The following is a 23,083-nucleotide window of genomic DNA, read 5'->3' as shown; positions in this document are numbered from 1 at the left end:
CAGCTTTAAATTCATATATATATATATATATATGTATGAACTGATATATATATATAAACCTCATGGTAACCAAAACCTCATGATAACTCCCAACAAACAAAAATTCAGGACCAGATGTCTTCATAGCTGAATTCTACCAAACATTGTAGGAATTAAAACCTATCCTTTTTAAACTATTACATAAAATTTTAAAGGAATGGATAACTCTGAATGCATACTAAGAGGACAGCACCATCTTGAACCACTCAAATATCTATAACAGATACATTCATGCAAAAGAGAAAGGAATCCAAACAAAGACTGAAGGCAACCGTAAATTCAGAAGGCAGAAGAGAAAAGGAAGAAGAAAGGAACAGCCCTACAAAACAGCCCCAAAACCATTAATAAAGTGACTGTAGGTACATAGCTATCAACAATTACCTTAAATGCAAATGGACCAAATTAAAACAAAAACAACAATACAAAACCTTTGGGACACAGTAAAAGCAGATCCAGAGGGTAGTTTATAGCAATGCAATCTTATCTCAGTAAACAACAAGAATCTCAGAGACAACCTAATTTTACACCTAAAGGAACTAAGAAAAAATAAAATCCAAAGTTAGTAGAAGAAAAGCAGTTATAAGGAGCAGAAATACATGAAAAAGACACTAAAAAACAAGCAAACAAGGAAACAATAGGAAAGATCAACAAAACTAGGAATTAAGTCTTTGTGAAAATAAACAAAACTGGTATACTTTTAGCCAGAGTCATTGAGAAAAAACAGAGTGGGTCCAAATTAATAAAATTAGAACTGAAAAAAGAAAAGTTACAACCCACAACACAGTCCTCAATAAAACTAGAAGAAAAAAAAAAATTCCTTATTATGGACAATGGAAAAGAAAAGGAAAAACTAAACCAAATTCTGAGGGACAAAAAGCCCTGTGTTGCTTTTTGTAAAAGTTCGCCATTGAGGTTCTGCTAATTACTACTGAATTTAGTAACATTAGTTTACTGAATGTGAAACCTTGTTAATTATCTCTAAAAATCAGGCCTAGAAAGCAGAATATATAAGTTAAAGAATTGGCTGTGCATTCAGATCAACAATAGTTTGAATCCTCAGCCTGCTAGTTAATTGTATAGGGTCCTTGGTAAAGCTCCTTAAACTCTTTGCATCTCTATCTCTATTTATTTTTAATAATATAGATATACATGTCAATCCTGAACTCCCGATCTCTCTCTTCCCCTGTGCTTCCCCTAGAGTAACCACAAATTTATTCTCTAGGTCTGTGAGCTTCTCTGATGGCTCAGGAAGGAAAGAATCACTTGCAGTGCATGAGACACTGGAGAGGCGAGTTCGGTCCCCAGGTTGGGATGATCCCCTGGAGAAGGAAATGCCAACCCACTCCAGAATTCTTGGAGAATTCCATGAAAGGAGGAACCTGGTGGGATATAGTCCATGGGGTCACAGAAAGTCAGACGTGACTGAGCGACTAACACACACACACACATATGCATAACTGAATCACTTTGTTATACACTTGGAATTAATACACTATTGTTAATCAACTATGCTCTAATATAACATAGTTTATCTAAAAAGTATAGGTGATAATGATGTACTTGCCTTATACTATTGTGATGAGATTTAAATGATCTGATACTTTGGATAGTTCCCAGTTCATAGCAAAGGCACAATAAATAATAGTTACTTTATAGAGGAAAAGATAGACAAAATATTTGAGTCTCATATCATGAATTGGATGCCATCATCTGAGTAGAAAAGCATTTTGTTGCTTATCACTGATTCAATGAAAAGATTAAAACCTTTGTGTAGAAAGGGGTGTTAAAATGATTAAACTTAATAAAATCCTTGATGTTATCTGAATAAATAAATATCCTTGGCAACATGGAAAATCAACTTGCCTTTCTCAAGTTAATCAACATTCACTGAATTCCTATATGCAAGATATACCAAATGAATCAGAAAAGATTATTAAGAGGCTGTCTGCTTTATACTGCAGAATGCTCAGTAGTAGGGCAGTTCAGTTCAGTCGCTCAATCATGTCCGACTCTTTGCGACCCCATGAATCGCAGCATGCCAGGCCTTCCTGTCCATCACCAACTCCTGGAGTTCACTCAAACTCAGGTGCATTGAGTCAGTGATGCCATCCAGCCATCTCCTCCTCTGTGGTCCCCTTCTTCTCCTGCCCCTAGTGCCTCCCAGCATCAGAGTCTTTTCCAAGTAGGGCAATAAATTGTTCTTAATCTAAAACAGTCAATATCCTGTCACTTGTCTAAAACTTTCTAACAGTGGGTGTTGTTAACTGACAAAAGGTAAAATCAATGACTTTTAAAAACATAAATGTGGAATTTTAATCAAAAATATTTGGTATCACAAATACTAGGTCTAAATGAAGGGACATCTAACACTGACTACTATGTTTTCGGAAACTGCAAAGTCTATCAAGAATAGATATTTATTGAGCATTTATAGCTATTGGTATCTACAGTCCCTTATGCAATTTTTCCTCTTATGCATTTTTATATACATGGTAAATTATTTCTATTTCAATATTACAAAGAACACAAAAACACTCTGAACTTCCTTTTGTTACTTAAAAAGATAAATTCACATATAAGAGATGCCAAAGCCAATCAGCCACACTCAATCTCAATAAAAATAAATAAACATAATTTTGGATGTAGACCTGCTGGAACATATGTGTAGACCGCTGGAAAACTAGATTACTTATTTTATTTTAAGAGTTTTGTTTTATACAGCATGATAATGTAAAATTAATACTCTTTATGCATGATGATATAAAAGTATCAAATAATCTTTCATCCATTGATATTGTGTTTTTAAATTAATGTTGAACAATATACAAATATATGATTTGAACCTGAACATTTACTTAAAAGAGAAAGTTACATAAATTCTTTTGTAATTAACCTAAAACTAGCCAAATGGTTCAAGTTAAACTCTAAGTATTAAGTACAATTAAAATTTCATGAATTGTTTCTTTATTTTAAAAATATATTAATTAAAAAACAAATTAAACTCAGTGTATATTTAGTGCAAAAAATGTTGCTTTGTAAATTAACATGAATAGTTATTACATCTAAATGTAATGCGTATATATTTAGTGTTGCTCTCACTGATTTTCTATGTATGATATATGACATGAGTTGTAGGAAATTTGGGCACTCCCAATACATATTTAGTTAATATTAAAACTTAAAAATTGTATAAATATAGTTCATTTTGCAATGTGGTATTAGTTTCTGGTAAGCAACAAAATAGTTCAGTTTATACTACATGTCAATATATATATTCTTCTTATACATTCCCATCCATTATAGATTATTACAAGATATTGAGTATAGTTCCCTTTGCTACATGGTAAGTACTTGTTGTATAATAAAATTAAATTTTAAGTGAAGTATAATTTTAGGTATTTTATTATCCTAGTCACACATTAACAAACAATATAGTATTTGTTCGTTTAGTCTTCTTTGTCTTCATCAGCATAACTACCCATCTTCATCCACCCATCCTATTTATCAATTTATATCACAATTACATTTATATTCTCTTTAAGCATAACTTGAGCTTCCCTGGTGGCTCAGATGGTAAAGTATCCACCTGCAATGTGGGTTCGATTCCTGAGTTGGGAAGATCCTCTGGAGAAGGGAACAGCTACCCACTCCAGTATACTGGCCTAGAGAATTCCATGGATAGAGGAGCTTGGCAGGCTATACACTCCACAGGATTAAAAAGAGTCAGATATGACTGAGGGATTTTCGCTACACTTCACTTAAGCATAATTTATGGCACATTTGAAAGCTTTGACATGGTTAATACAATCTTCAAACTTTGAGAAATTATTACACTATTCTGCACAAATATATTAATTTTTAATAGTTTCACTGTTCTCAAATATCACTACTGTCTTTACCAATCTTGTGTGTTATTAATAGAATATAGTTGATGCTTTGTTTCCCAAAAATTTTTATGTAAAATATGCCTAGGGACTAATTTCAAAGTTATTTCATCAATTTTCCAGGTATCTCTTAATAACTTTTCTAGAAGAACATTTTTCTAGAAAATTTTATTTAGATCTCTTATTATTTGAACTATGATTTATCTAAGAAGGACAGTGAGATAAGGATTACTTCAATAACGAATGGATTACAACATGGACAAAGGAGACAGATAGCTTGAACCTCAAACCAGCTTTTCCAGTGACTACTATTTTGGCATGTTATTTAAATGCTCAGTACTATAGTCTTATCATCTGCAGAAAGATAAAATAATAGGAGCTGCCTTGTTAAGTGTGATGTGTGTGTTTAGTTGCTCAGTTGTATCTGATTCTCTGTGACCCCATGGACTGTAGACAGCCAGGCTTCTCTCTCCATGGAGATTCTCTGGGCAGGAATACTGGAGTGGGTTGCCATGCCTTTCTCCAGGGGATCTTTTCAACTCAGGGATCAAACCTAGGTACCCTGCATTGCAGGCAGATTCTTTACCATCTGAGCCACCAGGGAAGCCCAAAGTGTGATGAGTCAAAGGAATCAATATATCCAGAGCACTTAAAAGGCAGCACAGCTGAGTCTTTGTTACGGAAGCATTTGGTCTTATTACTGTACTTGATCACATATTGTATATATTTTTCACACAACTTGTAAATTGTGAGTAATTGTTATATATCTTCAACCTTAAGTTTTCTCAAAATACTTACTTTATTAAATTGTTCACGGCATCTGGGTCATACGCTGTCACCTGTCCAATAATGCTGCCTTCCTTTACATCTTCATCTACTTCTATCAAATAAAAGACTTTACTGAACACAGGAGGCTCATCTATATCTTCCACAGATATTTTAACCACAGCTGTGTCTTTGAAAGGTCCCAGGTGTAAAAATCGTGGATCAGGATGTGTGTTACTTGCATCCACTTTTAAAGTGTACAGCATCTTGTTTTCAAAATCTAAATTCTAAAGTGAAATGAAGTAAGAAAAATTAGTATAACATAGCAGACATAACAAGCAGAGAAAATATAAAAATGTAATAAACACCCCTCCAGTAGTTCCAGTAATTTTGGTTAAATAAGTTTCCCAATTATTTCTTCATGAGTATATCCAATAAGTTAGTACTTTTTCTATTTTTGCCTTACATGTTTATAAAGAGTAGTTGAATGTAACAGTATAACATTAATACTGATTTGCACTTATTAATACATTTTATATTTTGGTGGTCACAGGTAAATGAAATATTTAATAAATAAATAGGCTATTTTAAAGTTATAAAAATTTGAAATCAGCAGAAATATAAAATTGAGATTTAGCAGGCTATTCATATAAGTTGCTTCCTTAAGTCCTACAGTTCTAAAATTTGTGTTTTAAAAAGAAAAAAATAATAATAATCTGAATGTTGTGGAAAGCAAGAATTGAACTGAATCAAACCAGTAAAATTAGTGTGATGTAATGTAGTCAATATTTAGCTGGATTATACTATGTAATATTTTATAATATTCTCCTTCACTGCTTTAAAATTTAAGAAATCTTAAAAATGAGGGCAGAAATAAATGCAAAAGAAACAAAAGAGACCATAGCAAAAATCAACCAAGCCAAAAGCTGGTTCTTTGAAAGGATAAATAAAATTTACAAACCATTAGCCATACTCATCAAGAAACAAAGAGAGAAAAATCAAATAAATAAAAATAGAAATGAAAATGGAGAGATCACAACAGACAACACAGAAATACAAAGGATCATAAGAGACTACTATCAGCAATTATATGCCTAAATGGAGCATTACTCAGCCATTAAAAAGAATACATTTGAATCAGTTCTAATGAGGTGGATGAAACTGGAGCCTATTATACAGAGTGAAGTAAGCCAGAAAGAAAAACACCAATACAGTATACTAACGCATATATATGGAATTTAGAAAGATGGTAACGATAACCCTGTATGAGAGATAGAAAAGAGACACAGATGTATAGAACAGTCTTTTGGACACTGTGAGAGAGGGTGAGGGTGGGATGATTTGGGAGAATGGCATTGAAACATGTATAATATCATAGAAGAAACTAATCGCCAGTCCAGGTTCGATGCAGGGTACAGGATGCTAGGGGCTGGTGTACTGGGATGACCCAGAGGGATGGTATGGGGAGGGATGTGGGAGAGGGGTTCAGGATGGGGGACACATGTACACCCATGGTGGATTCATGTTGATGTATGGCAAAACTAATACAATATTGTAAAGTAATTAGCCTCCAATTAAAATAAATTAATTTAAATTAAAAAAATAATAAAATAAAAAAATAAAATTTAAGTATCTTCCACCCTTATCTATTTTAATAGACATCACACATAAAAATTTAAACATTTGGAAATGTACATGAAATAATAGTGTTGCTGTTGTTGTTCAGTTGCTAAGTCCTGTGTGACTTTTTGCGACCCCATGGAACGCAACACACCAGGCTTCTCTGGCCTTCACTATCTCCCCGAGTTCACTCACATTCATGCCCATTGAGTCAGTGATACTATCTAACCATCTCATCCTCTGCTGCCCCTTCTCCTTTTCCCTTCAAGTTTCTCCAGCATCAAGGTCTTTTCCAATGAGTCAGCTCTTCACGTCAGGTGGCCAGAGTATTGCCATGGCAAAATAATGTCACGGAGAAATATAAAAATGACTTTGAGATTACTTGATCCTAGTTTTACTTGTTGTTTACTCTAAGCACAAGCTGTTGAAGTTTTATAGCAATTTTAAGTGTCAGTGATAAACATGCTTAACTCACTTGATGAGAAGTCACAACTATTCCCATTTATGTGAAGGACAGTAGCATATAAAAGATGGAAGAAATAAATCCTAGGCTTTCTTACCTAAAAAGCAAAAATTAACCATAAAATGCTCAATGAAAAAATGAAGACAGCAAGAAGAAACCTGTTTGACAGTTATAATCCCTTCCTGTGTATCCTTGTCAGTGATGACATCGAACATGTCTGCTCCATCTCCTTCGGCAATGCTGTATTCCACCTCAGCATTTTCCCCCACGTCAGGGTCATTGGCTTTTATCCTTCCAAGAGGAGTTCCAAGAGGTACAGACTCAGGAGAATGAAATTGGTACGTACCTGAAAATTAAATCAAAGCTGTTTCATCTTTAGATAACAAAACTTTCATTTCCTCTGCTTTTTTTACTTAAATTAATTTTAAGTTAGGATAATTTTTCATCATATTGAATTGCAAGCTGTCAAAATTTACAGATTTATTAAGTTGGGAAACTAATTTATAAAGGCAGAACTCTCTCATTTTGTAAATGAGAAATCTATGTTCCAGAAAGATTAAATGGATATCTCAAGGTTATTTAGATAATAGATGGTAGTTCTGATATTAGAATCCAGAACTGTTTGACTTAAGAGGGCAGGAAAGCAATTGTTTACTGCTTATTTGAAGTGTTCAGTATTATCATTACGCATTATTCATATGCTAAATTATTTAGAACATACATTTATTCTTATATTCTAACTCAAGGAGAGAAAAAAAATAAATCCTTTCATGACAAGTTCACAAGGAGATCCAACTAGTCCATTCTAAAGGAGATCAATCCTGGGTGTTCACTGCAAGGACTGATGCTAAAGCTTTTTGCCTCCTCATGCAAAGAGTTGACTCACTGGAAAAGACTCTGATGCTAGGAGGGATTGGGGGCAGGAGAAGAAGGGGATGACAGAGGATGAGATGGCTGGATGCCATCACCAACTCGATGGGCATGAGTTTGAGTAAACTCCGGGAGTTGATGATAGACAGGGAGGCCTGGTGTGCTGCAATTCATGGGGTTGCAAAGAGTCAGACATAACTGAGCAACTGAACTGAACTGAAATTATTTAGAAAATACATTTATTCTTGTATTCTAACTCAAGGATAGAAAAAAATAAATCCTTTCATGACGTTATTTATTTCCTTCTTTTCTTTTTTTCTTGTTAATGTATTTTATTGGGATATGAATGTTTCTGTCTCCTGAAATGTTTACATTGTGCTGTCACCAAAAGCATTTAAGTCTGTGAGGGTTTATTCAAGAGATAATTGGAAAATATCATAACAAATGTTAATGAAAGTTAGAAACATTTTTAAACATTTAATGTGTTGATGTCTATATAAGGCCAAAGCTCTCTATGTTAATTCATTTAATTCTAACATTCATCCTCATAGAATGAAGGCAGGTATATTGTCCTCAGAGATAAGGCTCAAAGAAATCACCCTGTAAAATTGGGAAATGCAGAAGGCAAAACTAAGTCTCTCTGACTTCAAAGTCTGTTCTCTTTCCAATTTGCTTGGTTCTTAAGAAGAGAGACTTCTAAATCTAGCTACCATGAATTTGAATTCTCATCACTGGGCAAGTTAGTTAAATTCTTTAACCCTTAATTTCCACATCTATAAAATCGAGATGATGATAGCAATTAACACATATGTTTGTTAAGTAGATTACATGAAATTATGTCGTTATGATGCTTAGTTCATTTCTTAGTTCAAGATCATTTCTGCTATTACTGTTACAGTTTCAAACCTTATGCTAACATTATATCATAGAATTATAGAGCAGCAAGTCATTTGAGAATTCATCAGATCATACTCTTTCAGTTTATATTTAAGGAAACAGACTTCAAAGTTTAGATTTATGTTAATTAAGCTTATTATTCATATCCTCAGTGAAGTTTATTTTTTAACATTTATCATATGTATGTGTCCACCATCCAGAGCTGTATCATCAAATATTCAAATTTGATTAGCTTGAAAAAATGCTTTATTGCATTGGAATCAATGTCAGAAATTGAATGGTCAGGGTCCTTAGTAGAGCATTTCAAGAAAGGGCCCCTTATGTTTTATTTGCTGCCAAATGGAAATACTTGCAGCAGAGAATCAAAGTCTATATTTATAGGGCCTCATGGCTTGCAAAGAATCTATGGTTTAACATGCATACCTAAAAATGGCTATAACTGAAAGGCTATAGGCTGGTGTAATTACTCACAAGTAGGTAACAGATACCAGAAAATGTTTAACATAGCTCAGATGCCATCGCAACCAAGGTATTCCATAAGGCTATGGGTGAATAAAAAAGAAATATATGGCCAATTAAACTAACTGGCATTGATTTTAATATAGTATTTGATTTCAGAGACATAAAAATATAAACAAACCTGTTTTATAATTGGCTAAATAAGGAATTATAATTTTTATGTACAACAAGAGAACTGAGGCAAGTGACAGACATGGATTTGAAACCAAGTGGTCAGCCTTGAGAGTCCATACACATAACCTGGGAAAAGATAAGCAAAAGAACTATATTATCATAGAAATGTTGGGAAAGCTATGCTGGAAAATTTTATACCTCTTCAAGAAGTAGGAGAGGATAATTAAAGTTGCCAAAAAGAACCTCATTTCCTTGTCTCCATTAACTACTCAATGATAAAAATGATCATAGTCACTTTGAAGTGATGCAGTATTAATAGCTCAGACATGTCCGAATCTTTGCACACTATGGACAGTAGACCACCAGGCTCCTCTGTCTATGGGATTTCCCAGGCAAGAATATTGGAGTGGGTTACCATTTCCTCCTCTACGGGGTCTCCCAACCAAGGATCGAACCTGCATCTCCTGCACTGCAGGTGGATTCTTCAGTTTAATATGAGGGAAACTGTGACATTCTGTTGAAGGAGGGTTTGTGGATTCATCTGTATGCATAAACTAGGAGCAAAAGCAGTTAACTGTTCACAGCGTGTTTCATAAACTTTCCACACGATATCACTGAAACCTCTCTTACTCTGGGGAAATCGAGGAGGATTGTTGTTGACATCTGTCAGAGTGATGTTGACTGTGGTGGTCCCAGAAAGTCCTCCCATCTGGCCTCCCATGTCTTTGGCTTGTATAACCACTTGATACTGCTCTCTGTTTTCTCTACTCATGTCTGGTAATGCAGTTTTTATTATACCTTTTGGAAAAAGTAGACACATATTTTGCAATTCAATCATCGAGTTTTAAAATTAAGCCATGCAAGATCCATTTTACAGAAATTAATCAGAACGTGCAGATGATAACATGTCAGTGGACCTAGATAAGTCTTTCAATCCATAACCAATTTAACATTAGTCACAGAACAGACAAAAATTCTTCCATGGGCAATTGTTTAGGAAACAGGTTTTGCTAAATCAATTTAATTACTGTTTTGATAAATCAATTTAATTACCATTTTGATTTTTAAAAAAGTAACTTAAACCAAAAACTTTAGATGAGTCAGCTTGTTTAATATTGATGATTGTCACAATTTTTAGGTTTTGGTAATTTCTAAGATACATAATGTGTTCAATCTCTATGAAATTCTATATTTTACATCATAAATTTAAACTAAATAAATATTAGTTTCAAGGGCTAAGGATTCAAATCTTTTTAAATAATAAGAAATCTGCTTCTGTTTTCATGGAGTAAGTATTAAGAATAAATAAAAACACATTATGTAATAGATTGATTTTAAGTATATAAAAATTTAAAAATTAACTGTGTATCCAGATGTATTACATAATGAGAAAGAGGCCAAGTATTAAATGTTATTACCTGATTCTGGGTCCACTGAAAAATATGGCTGTCCTTGCAATATGCTATAGACCACTTTGGCACTATTTCCATAGTTGGCATCATCTGCATCTGTCGCAGTCACTTGTATAACAGATGTACCTACATGAATTCCCACCCAAACACAGATACTTAAATACCTGGAAATTTGAAATTATCTTTATGAAAACATATTACTGGGAATATGGTATGTTAGACCATGGTACATTTTTCAAGAAATTTGTTTAAATTATGCTGCTAAAATCACTCATCTTTCATTTTTTTTAAATTTTAATATTCATGAATAATATTGTTATTGGGCTATCTAAGCAATCAAAAGCAAATTTATCATGAAAGTGACTATCCACTGATTGATTGAAAATATTATGACAAAAAACAATTTTTCACTACAGTGCTCATGGAATTCTCAATTCATATGTTTATTCTTAACTGGAAGTGTGGACTCAAAGATAAATCCAACAATGAAAGCACTCTTGCTGCTTTTATTCTAATAAATGAAATATATATGGTAAATTCAATGAAAATAAAGGGGCCCTGTTTTCACGAAGAAAGAAACAAAAGACATAAAATTGCCAACATTTTTGGTATGTAAGATTTATATATGTATTGTGTCTGTGTTTTTTTTTAAATGTAGTTAACATTGTCATATATAATCATACCTATTGATATGCTTTGTATTATTTTCTACATGTATGTAAATCAGTAGGTATATCCTTCCAGAGTTAAAAAAGTGTATAATTGTCTCATATACAATACTATAATCTACCATTACTCTTGGTTAAATTTTATTTTGTAAAATTTCAATTATTTTCTCTTAACTTCATCACACATTATTTTTAAAAGATAAAAGAACTTTAAGGGAGCTAGCTTCAGGAGCTAAATGTAATATATTGATGGATTTTTTCTATATATTCTAGAACTCTATAAAGTTTCAAGGCATGATTCTAAAACTACCAGTAAATAAATCCTACATGTATTCCTTGACTAAAATTAGTTCGTAGAGCATTTTCTAGTATATTACATGCAGTTTTTCAAACTGTTGACTCTGATTCTTACATAGATTTTGAAATTCTTTAGAAAAAGTGAGTTGCGTGTTGGCTCTGTCACCCACTTTAATATCCCGCATATATTACACAGGCAGAGCTGGTGTAATGAGTTGTAGTGAATGTTTCTCAAAATTTGTGTATATATGCAAATTATAGAAACTAATATATTGCACATTAAGATTGTACTAACAACTTTATTTTTCATCAATATTTCTGAATACATGAATTTAGCAAATATTTTTATGTTTTCTCAAAATTAATTAACATGAGAACTTGATCTCTTCCTCTTAAATCCTCTGTTTTCCTTAGCTGCAATGGAATTTTCAAATCTTGTGAGAGGACACATTGTAACTCATTCAGTCCTAGATGTACTCTTTTATCACTAAAAAAGCATCCACCTATATCTGAGTTAGACACAAGCAGAAATCTTTAAAGTGATTTCCACCCACAATAACATTCAAAAATCAATTAGACCTGTTTTTGATTTATGTTTATTTTTATGTAATATTTTGTGCATATATGTTATTGTTTTCATACTTAAGGATTATTTGAAATATGAATTATTAAACATAACCAAGATGCTAAATTCAAATTGTTAATTCATTGACTTCATAAATTTCTTTTGCTAGTAGATTCATTTTGACTGTGGCTTACATTTTATAATAAGTAAACACACACCTCTATACTTTTTTGTATTTTTTGCTGTTAAGTTTGGTTCTGATCATTTGTTCTTTATCATGGGTATGTGATCTTTGAATCTACCCCAAACTATTTAACCTAAAAGTATTAAATAAATTAAGGAATGGAAATCAATGTGGTTAAATGCCACAAACACCCATATAAAATATTGTTCCCCTTCTCAGAATCACAGTAATAATTAGAATGTGTTAAACACTAATGAATACTAAGAGCATATCACTAATATATTACTTATACTAGAAAAATGAACAAATGAGAAATATATAGTGTTCTGAACTTCAGGGAAAGGTCAGCTGTTTTTTGGTTTTTTTTTTTTTTGGTTTGTTTTCTATTTCCACAAATGTAAGAATATTTCACAATTCATATCATTTAGTAATAAAATTAATTGTTTATGTACTTTTGTCCTATTTTGTAAATATTAGTTTATAAAAGACTAAAAGGGACTACATTGATTTTTATAGCCCTCTAGATTTTTTCAGCTTTATGTTTCATTTATTCTCAAATGATTTAAAATAAATATTTACTTTTTTATTAAACAAATATTAAGTCAAATGTAATGAAACCTGAATGACAAATTCATGTCACTTGTTACTTGTAGATTTTGTCCTGTGTGATGTAAAATATCCCAAGGCAAGGGCTTTTGTTCAATATTTTATCTCTAAAGCCCAACAGAGTTCCTAGTACAAAGTCATAACAAGATCTAACATTTACAATGCTTAACATAGACTAGGCAGAGTTCTCAGTGCTTCATTTGTATTATTATTTTATCCTCATGATAAACATGGGATGTAGACCTTGGGGCATATTGAGGTTGCTCATGATCACATGGTGATAGGATGGGATTTGAGCTAGCCAGTCTGAAGAAGCTTCAGTCTAAACACTGTACTCATATACACCTGTGGTGGATTCATGTCAATGTATGGCAAAACCAATACAGCACTGTAAAGTAAAAAAAATAAAATTTAAAATAAATAAATGGCCTATCTGGTGGTATAATTGAACACATTATTGAATCTACAGGCAGTGTAGATAGATAAGATAGAGCCCTAGATTAGCACATGAAGCATTCATTGATGAGTTAATTGTGTGATCTGTGAAAAGCTACGGATACATTCTTTGCTGGGGGCGATGGTGTGGGAGGTAAACTGGATAAGTTTTTAAGGGACCAGTTGGGGGAAATACCCAGTCAATGAGAAGCCTCCAAATTTACACAGTAGGAATTTGCCTTGATGGAGACGAATGCATGCAAATATAGAAAGCTGATAGATAATCTTTAACCAAAGTATAATGGTCACAAAAAATGAAAAACAAAATATAGGAATCTGCTACAAATATCTAAATCAAAGTGTATCCTATTTTCCTTCACTATTTAGCCTCATATATTACCCAGATTAGCATTCTGATCAGAAGATGCTAACGTGTTTCAGATTTCAAGAGTTAATTGAAATCATTTGGCGTTAATTGGAATCATTTGAATTTAGCTACTAACAAAAAGTTTTTTGCAGATATGTTAGATTAGTAATTGTTTTCATGCTTGAGGATTATTTGAAATATGAATTATTAAACATAACCAAGATGCTAATTTCAAATTGTTAATTCACTGATTTCATAAGATTTCTTTTGCTACCAGATTCATTTTATATTGAGGCACATGATTCTGAGAACAAAAGTGAAATATGGCTTATGATTTTGACAGAAAAAAGAGGCAGAGGGAAAAAGCATGCAAAGGATTTGTTAAGAGAGAAAAAGAAAAGACAAATGTATTAAGAAATAGCCAATAATCCCATAGAAGGGAGCACTCTAAAGGAGAACATTGGGCTACAAAATTGGAAAGGAAAATAAATTGAGAATAAAGAATTTATATACTTTATTATATTGGGTTTGCTGCTAAGCCGCTTCAGTCGTGTCCGAGTCTGTGCGACCCCATAGACAGCAGCCCACCAGGCTCCCCTGTCCCTGGGATTCTCCAGGCAAGAACCCTAGAGTGGGTTGCCATTTCCTTCTCCAGTGCGTGAAAAGTGAAAGTGAAGTGGTTCAGTCGTGTCCGATTCTTAGCGACCCCATGGACTGCAGCCAACCAGGCTCCTCCATCCATGGAATTTTCCAGGCAGGAGTACTGGACTGGGGTGCCATCGCCTTCTTAGGTTTAAGTTACCATAAAAGTTAATAGCAGATTTTCAATTATTGGGTTTAAATTAAAATCACTAATATAATGAAAATAAGCTTACAATTAATAATAAGTTTATAATTAAATAATTATGAATTACTTCATTTAGAGAGAAGACATTCTTTCTTATGTGATCATATTTAGGCTTTAGCTGTTAACATATGGACTACACATAACCTGACAAAGCTTCTAAATATCACCCTTTATATTTCTCTGTAAATGATAATTTGTATAGGTAAAAGTAGAGAAAAGCACATCTATAAACCTATAATGAGTTAATCTCTATTTTCCTTTAAATCAGGTAAAAGAATTGCCAAAGAAAATCACAAAAATATATACATATATACAAGAAATATATATATATACATATATAGATAAATATATCTAAATTCTTATTTTAAAATGCAGTTTCCCCTTTCCTTATTTAGATTTAATTTTTTGAGAAATTTGAATTAAAATAATAAGAAAAAAATTCTACTTTCAAAGAGTCAATCTAATAAAATTAGAAGTTTCCCAAAGTACATTTTGCATAATAATCAACTATTTTATAGTAGAGAAAAATAGTAAGGTATTAAAATTATCCAGCTATCTCTTCATTTTATTAACTTTTTTTCCTTTTTAAAGATAGTATAGTAACAATTTGTCTCTGTATTTTTTTGAGCAAGTGAGTTTAATTCTTTTAGACTCATTTTTACTTATTTATTGAGTGGTAATTAAACCAAGTAGGTATCTTCCACATATATATATATATATGATATTTATAATATGTACATTTCTGTTTAAAAATAGATACACACACAAAGTCTATGAGTTGGGCAAGGAAGAATCAATTAGCGCAATAATGTCAATATTAGTAATAAAGAATAATAACTATCCTCTATAAAGGGGCAGGGTTCCCTGGTTAGCTCAAATGGTAAAGAATCTGCCTAATGCAGGAAACCTGGGTTCCATCCCTGGGTTGGGAACATCCCCTGGAGAAGGGCATGGCAACCCATTCCAGTATTCTTGTCTGGAGAATTACATAGGCAAAGGAGATTGACGGGCTACAGTCCATGGAATCACAAAGAATCTGACACGACTGAATGACTAACGCTACTTCTCTCTCTATAAATGGGATCAAAATTCACCTGTAGTTCTTGAATCTTTGTTTATCAGTACCATAATCTGAAACTGGAGCCATACAGCCACCACCTATACACTTTTCTCAGTTTTGTTGTAATTGTAGACATGCAGGTAATATTATTGGCAACGACCCAAATTCTCGTATTTAAGGTTTACAGTAATTAGAAATTGTACTGCCCATAATTTAAAGCTTATATAAATGACATACAGATTGCTTTACATGAAGGGCTTTTTGGACAAGATAATCTGCAAGCCTTCTCCTATGTATAAACTTATATATTCTATATTTTAATATAGGTTTGAACAAGTGAAAGTTTTGTGAAAAATAAAACAGAGAAGCACTTAGTCTAGTTCTGATCTTATCACACACCTGATAAATATTAATAGAATGTAAATGATATTAGTATTTCATCTAATACTGATGAATTAGTATTTCATCTAATTCTAATAAATTTCATCAAATTCAAAGATAGTTTTGAATTTGAATTTGGTAGACAGATTATAAAAACATATTGAGTAGAAGATAATATCCCATTAAATAACCTAAATTAATATAGGAGAAAATACAAGTTGAATTTAAATATAAAGAGTTTCTGATAAGTAAATTTTCTGTTTTTAAAGATGAAATAATAGTTTGGAAATTTAAAAAGTCTTTTGGTTTTAAGTCAATTATCCAAATTTATTACATTCAAATACCTCTATCATATTAATTACACTTTTTACTTCTGTGAATGTGAAAGTGTTGTTCAGTCATGTCCAACCCTTTGCAACCTCACGGACTAGAGCCAGCCAGACTCCTCCTACCACGGAATTCTCTAAACAAGAATACGGGAGTGGGTTGCCAAGCCCATCTCCAGATGTTCTTGACCCAGGGATCAAATCTGAGTCTCCTGCATTGCAGACAGATTCTTCACTGGCTGAGCCACTAGGGAATATACTGCCATTGAAATGGCACTCAGATTCAATGTATTTTTGCTTGAAATGAAAGGAATAGTGTCAGCAGTTTTAGACAGCTTTGCTTGCATGATTTTGCATAATTGCATATCCTATAGGTTTATACAATCTTTCTGGAGAAAAGACATGAAAGTTTTGTACTATTGGGGCTCCCCTTGTGGCTCAAACAGTACAGAATTTGTCTGCAATGCAGGAGACCCAAGTTTGACCCCTTGGTGGGGAGATCCCCTGGAGAAGGGAATGGCAACCCACTCCAGTATTATTGCCTAGAGAATTCCATGGAGAGAGGAGTCTGACAGGCTGCAGTCCATGGGGTTGCAAAGAGTCAGACACAACTGAGAAACTAACAGTTTCACTTTTTGTATTATTATGTGTCAAAACATCTGACAAAATAACATACATACAAGAAAAAAAGAAAACAAGTTTTACAGTGTTGAAGGGTATTAATCAAAAAACCGAACTGTAGAATGTGCATCAATAGGAAGCTGAAATGGAAAACCTAATTTTAGATGTATCTTCCCTGGTGGCTCAGACGGTAAGGCGTCTGCCAGCAATGCGGAAGACTGGGGTTTGATTCCTGGGTCGGGAAGATCCCCTGGAGAAGAAAATGGCAATCCACTCCAGCACTCTTGCCTGGAATATCCCATGGAAGGAGGAGCCAGATAGGCTACAGTCTATGGGGTCGCAAAGAGTTGGACGTGATTGAGCGACTTCACTTCACTTACCTCAAATATGAGCCTACAAAGAGACATGCTGTATATCTACATTAGCCCACTGGTCGACTTTTATGGACCAACCCAGTACTTTCCATGTAACCTAACCAAGCTAACAGATATTTAAAAATCTTAAGAGAAAATACAACCACTCATATTTCATCCTAGGCTTTATGATTTCACAGGACTCCTTTCTAATTTGATTAGTGCTTTTCATATTATTGGAATTTATACCTTAAAAGGCAGATTTTTCCCCTCCTCAGGTGAGATTTCATCTCAGTTTAGAAAAAATAAAAACTTCTTTACAAACTTTTGGTTATTCTGGCTAGATGACACAAATAATTTAAAAATAGTTAACATCAATCACTCAGCAAAGGTGTACATCAGTTTGTTTTCCTTCTTTTATTTAAGACTGACCTAGGTATTAATTACAACAATGTCAAAATTATATACTTGATTTTGAAATAATATTCAATTAAATATCAAAGTTTGAAAATCAATAGCATGTTTTTCAGTATTTTTATTAGAAATATGATTTGAGTCAGCTTTTACTATCTCATTAACAAATCAAACCTTACATATAAATATAGTTAAAAGTAGTGGCCTTTACAGATAAAAATATTGCATAATAACAACAGGCATTTAAAATTATGGGCAGCCTTAAAGAATGAAATGATTAGTTTCAGTTTTTAGGACTAATAATGCCATGTGGAATATAGCTAAAATAACATGAAAAAGAATTAGAATATTGTTGATATGCTGCCAGGTTATTTGATCTTAATTCAGTTACTTAATCTTTCTGAATCCAGGGTTCCTAATTAACAGAATGGGGATTTAAAATCCTATTTCTCATGCCTATCACATGAAGTTGTTTCAGTGATCAAATGAGACTATCAAAAGAAATTTGTCAAATGCAAGCATTTGTTGTTATTATGCAAAATAATGCAAGCAAAACTTTCTAAAACTGCTGACACTTCTTTTCATTTCAGGCAAAAATACATTTAATCTGAGTGCCATTTGAATGGCAATTGAGTAGAGGTAAAGATTTGGTTGAAATTCAGTGGAATAATTGTTCTCAGTAATCATCTGAAATATCAGTTACAAAATAGCAGGAAATGTTGAGAAACACAACTGAAAATCATTAGGAGTGAGTTAGCTAACACTAATTAGTAGTTTGTTATAGCTCTCATCTTGAAAGAGATCACATCTCATAACTGTATGTCCATAATAACTACCCTAGCAAAAAATAAAATTAAAAACTTAATTTACATGAATTAACATATACCTACCGACTCCAGACATTTCAGGAACACTGGCAGTGTACAAGTCTTTTGTGAATTTTGGTTCATTGTCATTGATATCATGAATTTTAATTATAAATTCAGATTCAGGCTCCACCTGCCGCCCGGTCTTTCTGTCTATAGCCTTGGCACGAAGAACGTAAAGGGATTTTTCTTCTCTGTCTAGTTTCTTTGCCGCATGAATATCTCCTGTGTTTTCATCTATGACGAACAGACTGCCAGCCCCATCGCCTGTTAATATGTATTTTAAATTTCCATCTCCTTTATCTTGGTCAGTGTGAAGCTTCAGGGAGGTAGAAAGGAAGAGTCTATAAATATATGCATTGTTATTACAGAAAAAATAATATTGGCAAATATCAATTTATCTCCACATTAACATCACCAGAACAATGATTGAGGTGGTTATCTTAATTTTCACTGTGGAGAGACTAAACATTTTAATTTTATCATTCTCAAAAACACATATATATTAATTTGAAATAAAGTAGAATATTTTTTCAAAACACAGTGCTCATACAATATTTTTGAATAGAATACTACCAAGATTTAAATGTCTGGCACATTAACAATAAAAGAATCTATTAGTCTAGATCTTAAGTATAAAATATTAATATACTCTTGATTACACTTAAAATCACTGAACTCAAAGAGATAATGTGAGGAATTTCAAATCTTATTATGATAAGTTTAGGCTATATGCCATAATTTTAAATGATTTAACTTCTCTCAGTATAATATTGCTTCCAGATACACAGGCTCTGTGTATCAGAGACTGACCAGAGATAGAATATTAATCTTAATCTCACAGATTTTTCTCTATATGACTTTAGAAGAGTACTCTTTCTACCAGAATATTCTCATTTTTTTGGAAATTGACAAATTTTATGGACATTTAAAATTTCAAGCGGTATAAAACTCACAGAGCTTTTCCATTGGCCATTTAAGTAATCTTATGTATCTTCATTCTATTCTTTCCCATCTTAAAAGTAAACTTCTTAGTATAGATGGTTTTTTATGAAGTATTTAAAACAGACACATGAATCATGTATCAATATTTACAGAAACTTTCAGTTGGGAAAATTCCTAATGGTTTTGCAAAAGTGGAAGTGTTAGTCTCTCAGTCGGGTCTGACTCTGAGAGCCCAAGGACTGTGACCCCAAAGCCTGTCAGGCTCTTCTGTCCATGGAATTCTCCAGGCAAGGGTACTGGAGAGGGTAGCCATTCCCTTCTCCAGAGGGTCTTCTGGACACAGTGATCAAATCCAGGTCTCCTGCATTTCAGGTGGATTCTTTACCATCTGAGCTACAAGGGAAACAATGGTTTTTCAAACCTAACACTATTCTGTACCTTGAGTAATTTCCAGCCTATCCCCTGCTCTATTGTCCTCCGTCATTCAGTTTGCAATTCCCAGTACATTCTGATTCCACCTATCTTTGGTATCTTATTCCATCTTTGAACTATTTGAGCACTTGAATCTATTTTTTATGATAGCAAAAATTGCAGACTTGGGATTCATACTTTACTCCTTCTTTACTTTTAAGCTCAACATTAAAATAAATAAGTGCAGACTTTTCTTCTCTGAAATATCTCCCCGCCTATTCATCTGTCTCCATCTCTATGGCTACCACCCTGCACTGATCTTATCTGGACCAATGCAGCAGTCTTCGGATTGATGACTACTTCCCTCTGGTTCTACTCCAAACAATTTTCTGTACTAAAGAAGTTGATTTTTCTACATCACAAATGTAGTCATACTACTTTTTAGCAAAAAAAAAAAAAAAATCTCCAACCAGGTACAGTACATAAATATGAATCTAAAATCTTAGAAATCAGGCTTAGTCTAATGCACATTTCTGTCATATTAGGCAAATTGTGTGTGTGTGTGTGTGTGTGTGTGTGTTTAGTCTAAGGCACTTCTATTAAGAAGGGATAATATTCTTTTTTTAATAATCTTTACTTTTATTGTTTTTCTATTTGCTTGGACTCTATAGCCTTATTTATGCATTAATGATAATCTTGTTCTCATCTGCAGATGTGCTTCTATCACCTTAATCCACTTTGCTATACATTCTATACATATCAATTGCTTTGTTTTGCCTTGTTTTGTTTTCTTCATTTCTCAGAAGGCTTGTTCCAGCTTTTCTACCTGATGCTTGCAGATGTTTCTCTCACCCTTTAACACCCTTCCTCTTCTCTGCATTTTCCCCTAATTAACTGTTTATCAAATTTCATTTAAAAATTTTATTCTTATGGATACTTTCCTTAACTCTCTGTTCTGAAGAGTCTAGTCTAGACAGTTAAGACACTTGTGCTTAATCGTTCAGTCGAGTCCAACTCTTTGGAACCCCATGGATTGTAGCCCATCATTCTGTCCATGGGGATTCTCCAAGGCAAGAAACTAGAGTGGGTTGCCATGCCCTCCTCCAGGAGAATGACACTGAAACATGTGTAATATCATATATGAAATGAGTCCCCAGCCCAGGTTCAATGCATGATACTGGATGTTTGGGGCTTGTGCACTGGGATGACCCAGAGGGATGGTATGGGGAGGAAGGAGGGAGGGGGGTTCAGGATGGCAAACATATGTATACCTGTGGCGGATATATGTTGATGTATGGCAAAACCAATACAATATTGTAAAGTAATTAACCTCCAGTTAAAATAAATAAATTTACATAAAAAATTAAATGTGTAGGAAAATGAACCTGTATCTATCACACTGGATTATGTATGAATCTACATTTAGAATCTATCGTTTATGGAAACAATTTATTCTTCAAAGATTTTCTGCTCATTCAAAATATTTTGAAGTCTAGAAAAACATTTACGTAGGATAGAAACTTTTTTTTTCTGAACGATACTATATTCAATTTTTATTTTTGCTATTTTTAAAAAATATAAATTTATTTATTTTGATTGGAGGTTAATTACTTTACAATATTGTATTGGTTTTGCCATACATCACCATGTATCTGCCACAGGTATACATGTGTTCCCCATCCTGAAACCCCCTCCTTCCTCCCTCTCCGTACCATCCCTCTGGGTCGTCCCAGTGCACCAGCCCCAAACATCCAGTATCATGCATCAAACCTGGACTGGTGATTCATTTCATATATGATATTATACATGTTTCAATGCCATTCTCCCAAATCATCCCACCCTCGCCCTCTCCCAGAGTCTAAATGACTGTTCTGTATATCTGTGTCTCTTTTGCTGTCTCGCATACAGGGTTATCATTACCATCTTTCTAAATTCCGTATATATGTGTTAGTATACTATATCGGTGTTTTTCTTTCTGGCTTACTTCACTCTGTATAATAGATTCCAGTTTCATCCACCTCATTAGAACTGATTCAAATGTATTCTTTTTAATGGCTGAGTAATACTCCATTGTGTATATGTACTATTATTTTTAAATTTTCAAGGAAAATTCTGTATTATACCATGCTGTTTGGACTAAGGGTAACAACCAAAGGGAAATTAAAATATTCATGGAAATACAAAACTTTCAGAATAAGTATTTTTTCTTAACATATTAAATTTTAGTTACAAAATAAATCTTTGCAATAAAACATAATATTATTTTAGTCATTCATATATTGAAATCATCACATTCAATGATGTAATACATCACTGAAATAATTTTATTATCCTATTCCTACTTGTTCTAAACCTGTTCCAATATTTCATAATATTCCTTGTTCTGTTAATTTAAAATTCCACTTTAAAAGCATATTTTACACAAAATCAAACACATTTTAATGGCTTTAATTCACAATTTCATTTTGAAAATAAAAGTTTTCAAAAGTTATTCTCTGGTGAAGTTTAACAGAAACAAAAGCCACTAAATTAAATTTTTCTCCATATACATTATTAATGTTTAATTATATATTTAGAATTGACATAAATCAGTAGTAAAATTTATTCCACCATAGCTTAAATATAAATGACAAAAATCGACTTCAAAATTAGCAATTTTAGGATCATGACAAAATAGAAATCTTAAAGATATTGTTTATCTATTATAAAGCAAAGCCAACATAAAATGCCTTAAGAAATGAGTACCAAATGTAATTATTTTCTCCAGACATCAACAAACCAAGTAGTCTTCACTTCCTTATCATAACTATCTTGCCTCTTCTAGACTTGAATAAATACACTGAAAGCAAAATAAATTATGGATAAATATCCCAAATGCTATTTTTTTCCAACAGTATTAGTTTTGCTCTGCTACAATATTTTCTACTTTCAAAAATTTGAAAAAATTAAACATGCACATGCAAAATAGGCTAACATTTTAAACTGATAATTAATTTTATAAATCAACTTAAATATTTGGTTTAACATAATTCTGAATGTATCTATGAGGATACTTCTGGAAGACATTAACAACTCAGTCTGTAAACTGACTAAAATAGATTGTCCTTTCCTAAGTGGTGTCCTCATCTAAGTCTGAATAAGCCACAATTACTCT

The 23,083-nt window shown here is 32.9% G+C and overlaps 1 protein-coding gene across 1 annotated transcript in view; it reads right to left on the bottom strand.

Annotated features, from left to right (window-relative positions):
* CDH9 (cadherin 9) overlaps nucleotides 1–23,083 on the bottom strand; it is a 137,904-nt gene that overhangs the window by 17,405 nt on the left and 97,416 nt on the right. Inside the window, exons 3-7 of the mRNA XM_004017074.6 lie at nucleotides 18,598–18,892; nucleotides 10,590–10,709; nucleotides 9,802–9,969; nucleotides 6,930–7,117; nucleotides 4,722–4,975 (exon numbers count right to left, since the gene is read on the bottom strand). Of these exons, the coding sequence (XP_004017123.2) occupies nucleotides 4,722–4,975; nucleotides 6,930–7,117; nucleotides 9,802–9,969; nucleotides 10,590–10,709; nucleotides 18,598–18,892 (1,025 nt within the window). The remainder of the gene's footprint in view (nucleotides 1–4,721; nucleotides 4,976–6,929; nucleotides 7,118–9,801; nucleotides 9,970–10,589; nucleotides 10,710–18,597; nucleotides 18,893–23,083) is intronic.

The sequence above is a fragment of the Ovis aries genome, chromosome 16 (assembly GCF_016772045.2).
Source record: "Ovis aries strain OAR_USU_Benz2616 breed Rambouillet chromosome 16, ARS-UI_Ramb_v3.0, whole genome shotgun sequence".
Lineage (NCBI taxonomy): Eukaryota > Metazoa > Chordata > Mammalia > Artiodactyla > Bovidae > Ovis > Ovis aries.
This window is presented reverse-complemented; position numbering and strand designations above follow the sequence as displayed.